The sequence below is a fragment of the Alligator sinensis genome, unplaced genomic scaffold (genome assembly GCF_000455745.1).
Source record: "Alligator sinensis unplaced genomic scaffold, ASM45574v1 scaffold287_1, whole genome shotgun sequence".
In the NCBI taxonomy this organism is placed as follows: domain Eukaryota; kingdom Metazoa; phylum Chordata; order Crocodylia; family Alligatoridae; genus Alligator; species Alligator sinensis.
The window spans coordinates 70640-78989 of NW_005842910.1; the positions used below are offsets into that span (position 1 = coordinate 70640).

At 44.5% G+C, this 8350-nt stretch overlaps 1 protein-coding gene across 1 annotated transcript; it reads right to left on the reverse strand.

The window, feature by feature from the left end:
• Positions 1–6594: 6594 nt before the first annotated feature.
• LOC102376988 (olfactory receptor 1052-like) lies at positions 6595–7539 on the reverse strand. Its single transcript, XM_006036052.2, has one exon. It carries the CDS (start codon positions 7531–7533, stop codon positions 6595–6597), a length of 939 nt encoding a protein of 312 aa, XP_006036114.1. The 5' UTR covers positions 7534–7539.
• Positions 7540–8350: the final 811 nt, after the last annotated feature.

Sequence of the window (8350 nt, forward strand, 5' to 3'; positions counted from 1 at the left end):
GGAACCTGTCCTGGCAGCAGGCTGCTCCTGGGGGCAGGGAGCAATCTCCAAATCCCTGGTGGATGGCTGACCTGGACCAGATTTGCTCCTGGTCAGGCATCTACATGAGTGCTACTGCATCATTACTAATCTTGAAATAATTTGTCACTTGAATTTGCAGGGAGCAAATTTACTTGAGATTAGAGACATTTACTGTGTAGTAAGTATGTGCACATGTAGATGCACATGCTTACTTTGCAGGAAACTACTCTACTGCGAAGGTAAGCATCTTGTGTAGACACACCCACTGAGGAGGAAAAGAAAGACCACACAAAATTGAAAGGGGCTTTTGAGGACCATTTAATAGGCAATAGAAATGTCATATAGAAAAACATCACATTTAAAGAGATAACAGGAACCAAGGGAAATAGCTGGATCTTTTATTACTGAAGCTTGTGCTCTTCCTGAACACTGCAGTTATAGAGTTTTGAAAGAAGGACTCATAAAAGAGGACTGCAGTAGGAATCAGAAATGCCTGTTTCTCAGTATAACTGCAGTTAGATCCATAATTCACATTAGCAGAAGCCATAACAAAAGTGCAGATGGAAGATACAATAAAGAAACTGAAATTAATGTGCAGCATGGGCGTATGTCTCCATGTGTGTGCCTATACTGCGCAGGAACTATGGTGATTTATGCCGAATCGGGAGTAAATTTGCTACCTGCATCATGCAGGTAACAAATTTACGCCTGAGTAGTTATTGAGCAGTAAGGCATTTATAGACACCTTACTGTGCAGTAACATTATATGTGTGCTCTGACTTGGGAGTAACTCTACTCCCAAGTCAGAGCACGCACCACATTACAGTTCAGTAATGCCTACTCGTGTAGACACAGGTTTAACCACTGCTTACTGCTTAGTAAATTACTGTGCAGTAAGTTACTGTACAGTGAATGCACATGTAGACTAGGCATGCCTACAGTGTAGCTAAAACATTATCAGATAACATTGATTAAGTAAAGAGGAAAGACTTATCTCACATCTAAGATACAATATAAAAGTTGAGGAAAAAGTGAAGAAGAAACAATCAAGAACCTGTACTAGATAGATAAAGCAGTGTAAAGTGAGGTAGATATGGCAAAATACCAAGCTACCATTGGCAACAATGTCTAACAATAAATGCAAAATGCAGGAAATGCCATAAGAAACAGCATTTTGCAAGGGAGCGCATATCATCCAGATTAGCGGAGATAATTCAGGGTGGGGAAGTGCAGAAACAACTTAGTACATTAACATAGATATCAATGGTCAAATAATTAAATCCAAAGTAGACAACGGTGCTGCAGTTACTGCCATTCCTTCAAAAGATTATGATCCATCCTGCGTTGGAGAGCTGCAAAGGCCAGATAAAATTATCAGAGAGGCAAGTAACTCTGCATTAGAAGTGTGTGGTCAATTCAAGGGGAGATTGGGAAAAAAAAGTCACAGCTGGTCTATATGGTACAAGGGTTAGCTGTTTCCTTCAGGTATTGCCATCAATATGACGACTGTCTTGTAGAGAAACTGGACTCCATTTATATCAAAACACAAATGACAGAAAAGATGCATCCTCCTGTCTTCACAAGGTTGGGAAACCTGTCAGGGGAATACAAAATCAAATTGGTGCCATCATCAGCTCCATTTGCAACAACAACTCCTCCACAGCAGGGTTTTGACAAATCCCTCTTGCTAATGAATCTAGATAGTTAAATACATTTGTTAACCTGTTTGAGAGAGATTGTTTCAACCAGCTTCCTTTAGGTATATCATCATCAGACCATTTTTTTTTAAACAAATCTCTCATGGCCCATCTACATGTGTACTTTAATGTGCATTCGCCTATTTTAATGCACATTTAAGCATAACTAAAAAAGCATAGGCATTTATACACATTTATACATATGCTCCAAGAGTGTGCGTGTGGGGGTGGGGCGTGCTTTAATTAGAGCAGCTCTGATGTATCAGCATCCCCATGCTTACAAATGGTTGCGGGGCAAGTTTACTAAAGTTTGTTCTGTTGGAGTCTGCTGGAGTGGGGTAATTGCCATGGTCCAGCTCACTAGTAATTGAGTCTTCTCTGACAAGCTGTAAGTACAACGCATTGGAGCAGTTTAGCTGCTCTTGTATAAGTGCCCTATGCTTTTTAGTTAATGCACATTAAAATAGGCTAATGTGCATTAAGCATCACTTAAAGATGGTGGCAGAGCCTGCTCTGACACGCTGGAAATCCAGTGCATTGAAGCAGACTCAATTAATCAAGTCTAATGGAGCACACTAATTGACATGCTCTGGCAGCCTTCCATGTCATGTGTCACTGCATGTCTCCACTCTGAAAAAATGGTGGTGGCGCGCTTTGAAATAAAACACATTCAATGAGCTTTAGTTCAAAGCAACCCACCGCCATTTGTCAGCATGGGGATGCACAGGGACACTGATACACATAACATACAGGCACCTTTAATTATCAGGGCTCACTAATTAAAGCATCTGGTACTGCATGCCACAGCATATGTAAAAATGCCTGGTGCTCTTTAGTTGATGTGAATTTAGACTAATGCACCTTTTCCTAGTACCTCACAATGGAGGTACTAGATTGAATGTGTATTAACTAAAACATGTTAATGCACATGTAGGCATGCCCTCAGATTTTTATGGGGCTACCTGGCATCCTTTGAAAGACAGATGTAACATTGGAAGATGACAAAAGCCATTTTGCGATGCTTCCATCAATTTGGTCTCACTGAATGAATAATGTAAATTTGGGTAGGAACATTTTTTTTTTTTTTTTTACTATATCATTAGCAAAAATAGAATTAATCCAGACCCAAACAAAATAAAGGCATTGTGTGCCTTATCTAGACCTCAACACAAACCTGCCATAAGATAATTGCTGGGTATGGCCAACCAGTTGGGAAAATTTTGACTGAATTTGTCAAAGGTAGGCTTCACAGAATTTTCATAAATTTCATTGATTTCCTAGACATTAGGGCTGGAAGGGGCCTCGCAAGATCATCAGGTCCAATTCCCTGCCCAAGGGGCAGGAAATCAGTTGGGGTCAGATCACCCCAGACACATAAGCATCCAAGCATTTCTTAAAGGTATCCAGAGTAGGTGCTTGCACCACTTCTTGGGGGAGTCTATTCCAGACTCTGGGGACTCAGACGGCAAAGACATTTTTTCCTTATGTCCAACCTAAAATGGTCTTTCAGCAATTTGTGACTGTTAGACCTAGTCTTCCCTTGGGGTGCCCTGGTGAACAGATGTTCTTCCAGTTTCTGATGCACAACGCTTATGTACTTATAGGCTGCCACCAAGTCACCCCTGAGCCTTCGCTTCTCTAGGCTGAAAATAAACCTTTGTTTATTAAATAAACCTTTAAGTAGAAATGTAATATTACACCATTCATGGATGTAATACATAGCTCTGGGCTAATGCAAAAGGGACATTCAAAACAATCAGAGAACTACTGACATCACCACTTGTTTTAACACAATGGGTGTGTCAACATGTGTATCTGATGTGGGACCAGCTTACTTGTGAGTAAACTACTCACAAGTAAATGGTCCTGGGTGGGCATCTACACACACAGGGATGTGTGAGCAGATTTGCTGTTCCCAGCAGCAAACTGCTACCATGTCCTGCACACTTCCAATGGACCCCTGCCAATACCAGGGGCAGCATGAGGCTTTGGCTGCAGCTGCCAGCTGCTGGTAGCCATCCTGAAAAGCTAGCTGCCTGATCCCTGACCAACCACATCCCTGGCCATGAGCAGCATGCACAGCACAGGGACAGCACATAGCAGCTCTCTCCTTGCCCCCGCATTTTCCCACACCATGGCTTCTCCAGCCCCTGGCCCTAGCAGGAACAACCAGCACCCTGGGCTTGTGCACAGCCAGCTCTGCTGGCCCACCATGCCAACTGCCAGCTGGCCCATGGCTGCTTGGCTCCATCTGTTTCTCCTGCACACAGCAACCACCTGCTTGGCTGCTGTGTGCCATCCCAGGGCCTCTGTGGCCACACACCTGCAACCTGGACCCTGTTCAGCTGACTGGACACTAGCAGGGATGCCAATGACATGCTCCCTAGAATGCCACCACTGGGGCCACCTTCACCCTCCTGGGCCTGCAACCCCAACACCTCTGGGCCTACCAGGACAACCAGAAATGGTGGCTGCATGTGTTTCAGCAGACCTGGGATGATGAGCAGTGGCTTGAGATATTCTGAATGACTTGGGCCATCTGCCAGGACCACCTGGGGCAGCTCTGACTGCACCTGGAATAGCAGGACACCAACATGGGGCCGCCCCTCCCTGCACACACCCGGTTGGCCCTCGCCCTGCTAAAGATGGCTATGCCCACCTGCCTCAGCTACATGGACCATCTCTGGCATGGGCAAGGTCACCTCTGGGGAGGCCATCCTGGAGGCAGCATTCCTTCTAAGCTGTGTGGCGTGCATGGCCATGCACGCTGCCTGACAGGGGACTGGAAGACTGGAAGAGGGCCAATGTTGTGCCCATCCACAACAAGGGCAGGAGGGAAGACCCAGGTAACTATAGGGCAAAATCAGCCTAACTTCCATTCTAGGGAAAATCCTAGAAAAGTCCATCAAGGAGTCTATCTTTAATAAGATTGCAGAAGGTAAGATTCTGAATGACAGCCAGTATGACTTTATCACAGGCAGGGCTTGCCTTACCAACCTCATTTCCTTCTATGACCGGGTAACTCGCCACCTGAACACGAGAGAGCAGGTTGACATTGTATACATTGACTTCCAAAAGGCGGGTTTAACTTTGAGACAGTCAGGTGGGTGAAAAACTGGCTGCAGGATAGGACCCAGAGAGTCATAGTGAATGGATCTGTGTCATCTTGGTGAGAAGTGGGGAACGGTGCCCCACAGGGGTTGGTGCTTGGTCCAGTACTTTTCAACATCTTTATTAATGATTTGGATGTGGGTGTGAAGAGCTCACTGGCCAAGTTTGTGGATGACACCAAGTTATGGGGAAGCGTGGCCAAGCTTGAAGATTGGCTACAAATATAGGTGGACCTAGACAGGCTAGCAAGTGGGGCCAGGCAAACATTCTCTGTGTGTAGGGGATCCAGCAGGGCCCAGAGACCTGGGGGCCAGAAGGTGGTCAGCAGGGCCAGCACAGGGGCCAGCAGGAGGCTGGGGTGCTGGGTATTGCTGCCAGGGCCAGGGACTGGAGCAGCTACATCAGAGGGAGGCAGAGGCTGCTGCGAGAGAGTGGCCACATGCTGCTTCCACACTGTGCATGCTGCTCCTAGCCAGAGAAGCAGCAGGCCAGGGGCCAGGCACCAGGTAGCAGGACTTGCTTTTAAATATGTTATTTAGCCACAGTCAGGTGCAACCAGAGCCTCCAGCTCCCCCTGGTGGGGGCACGGGCCCATTGCAAGGCCCTAGGAAGTGGAGCAGGTTGCTGCACATGATGTAGGCTGCTTGTACATGTCATAGATGTTAAATTTGGTTTAATGCTCCCTAAATGGCAATGATGGGTTTTTAAAAATGCCGCTTCCATTTAGGGATAATGTAACTGAATTAAACCCCTGTAGCATGTACACAAGGGTGGGGGTCCAATCCTTACCTGCCTCTTCAGTGGCGGGGGGTGGGGAGGGTGAGCTGCCGGTGGGCTGAGTGGTCCCTGAGCTGTGTTGGCCCCTCCCAGGTAGCACCTGCCAACTTGCACCCAACCCAAGTGGTCCCGGGGGGTGGTGCAGCCATGGAGGGAAGCATCGGTTCCCCAAACAGCTCAGGCAGGCAGGCAGGCTCTGGGGAGAAAAAAAAAAACAAAACCCAAGCAACACCAATGATCAGGATCGCTGCATTTTTTTTTTTCTTCAGTGGAGTCTGCCTGCATGGGCTGCTGCCGGGTCCTACATCCCCTGAGCTGTGCGGTGCCTGTCAAGCCCCAAGCATGTCAGCTTTCAGTGCCCTGTGCACTGTTGCACTTCGTTAGGTAGCAAACTAAAACACCTCAGAGATGTTTTATCTTGCTCCATACCAAAGTCATTTAAAGAGGAATACGCCACCAAGCATCCAAACAGCAATGCCATTAAAGCAGTGAAAAAGGGCATTTAAGTCACTTTAAAGGCCAATCTTGTGAGGTGTACAAAGGCCTGTAGTTGCTTGTCTGGGAGTGCTTACTCATGAGTAGTTTACTTTCGAGTAAACTGCTCCCATATCTGCTGCATATGTAGACACACCCACTGTGCCCTGTTACAGATTTAACATCAATGACTCCAGTTCAATCCTTTATTTGTCAGACATCCCACAAGAAAATGGTTGACATGCTAACTAAGCTGTTTTTTGCAGTACAGGTTCCCTTTATCTTCCTTTGGTTCATATCCACATAATTATACCAACTGCTTCCAATTCTTCCACTACAGTCAGTAGCACTATTTCATATTTATAATGTGTTTTCTATGTTCTTAAGAGGAAGACACATTGAACTCACTCTAACAACATATCAAGTCATACTATGACTATCAAAAATGTGGAGTCAGGGAAGAAAAAAATAAGACCTATTCAGTGTCACAGGAAAACTTCATTGGAACAAGGCCTCAGTGAAAAAATGCTCTCTTCTTTACTACTTTCCCGAAGGCACATTTCACGTCTTGGTTCCTCAGGCTATAGATCAAGGGATTCAACATGGGGATGATGGATGTATAGAAGACAGAAGACAATTTATCTGTATCCAGTGAATAACTGGAACTAGGTCGAAAATACATGAAGAGAATTGCCCCATGGAATATAGCAATGGCTGTCAGGTGGGAAGTGCAGGTGGAGAAGGCTTTGTGCCTGCCCTCAGTGGTGGGGATCCTTAGCACAGCTCTGATGATGAGAACATAGGAGATGATGAGGATAAGAAGGACAAAAGTTTCAAGGAGGCTTCCCACAATGAAAAGCACAAGTTCATTGATGAATGTGTTGGTGCAGGACAACAAAAGGAGTGCAGGGAGGTCACAGAAAAAATGGTTGATGACATTAGGCCCGCAAAAAGACAGTCTGAGCAACCCCCCTGTCTGAATCACCGAATTCACAATGCCCCATATGTATACCCCAACCATCACTGAAGAACACAACTTCTTGGTCATGACAACTGTATAAAGCAAAGGATTACTAATTGCTATGTAACGGTCACATGCCATCACTGCCAGCAAACCACACTCTCCAGCTCCAAACATTGCAAAGAAAAAATACTGAGCAAGGCAGGCACCATAAGAAATGTCTCTTTTCTTGATCAAAAAGTCCACCAGCATCTTGGGAGCGGTCACTGAAGAATAGCAAAGGTCTATGAAAGCCAAGTGACTGAGGAAAAAGTACATGGGAGTGTGGAGTTGGGGATCAATCTTGATTAACACAATGAGCCAGAGATTCCCCAGAAGGGTGATAAAATAAACCATCAGGAACACCAGGAAAAGGGCAAGTTGTACTTCTGCATGATCTGTGAATCCCATGAGAATGAACTCGGTGACCATGGTTTGGTTTTTCCCAGACATTTTTCTCAGTATATCTCATTTATCATTCTCATATACCATCTGATGGGAGAATAAAAAATAGATGTTTAGACAATCATTCGCTTCTGAAGAAATCAGTTTTTCTGTGAATTTTTTCAATAGCTTTGCAAAATATTTAAGGGGAAATGCACATGCCATGCCTTTTTGCTTATGCATTCACTATTTTAGAAGTCAGCTATACTTGGACATCAATTCAAAAGTTTGTTATGTTGGGGGTTGAATTTCTTGGGAAAAGTTGTAGAGCTCTGAAAAATCTTTTGAAAAAAATGGGACCCTTTCCTGACCCACTTCATTTTGACCTATACTGGGTTAACACTAAAAGTCTCTCTCATCTCCTCAGTAAAGAATAATGAATTTCAGTTATAGGTGAGCCTATCTAGAACACACCCCTCAAACTTCCTGGATTTGTTACCTTCTCATGACTGAATTTCTTAAAATCAAGATCTTGTAACTGAAAAGTCACTGTCAGCTATTACAAAGACATGTTAAAAAGAAATGGGATATGTATGGTATTTTCTTTTTCTTTGTGTATCTCCAAAAGGAATAAACTGCTGAAACTCTGCCAAAGGAAAATGTAGTTTTATAGTTATTAATTTTCATTATCATTTGCCTTGGTGCTAAAATAAGCAGGCCCAGATTCATCAACAACTGTTTACCACAGGGCTCTGTTAGGGCACCCATCCTCTTCAATTGGTATATACATGATATTCCTCATACAAAATCAAGAAAAAAATGTTTATACTGATGATATCATCATCCTAGCATAGGACTCTGATTCTAGCATTTTTAAAACCATACC

What these genes read in the sequence shown, in the direction of transcription:
- LOC102376988 (XM_006036052.2), bottom strand. Translation starts at nt 7,533, where the DNA reads ATGTCTGGGAAAAACCAAACCATGGTCACCGAGTTCATTCTCATGGGA.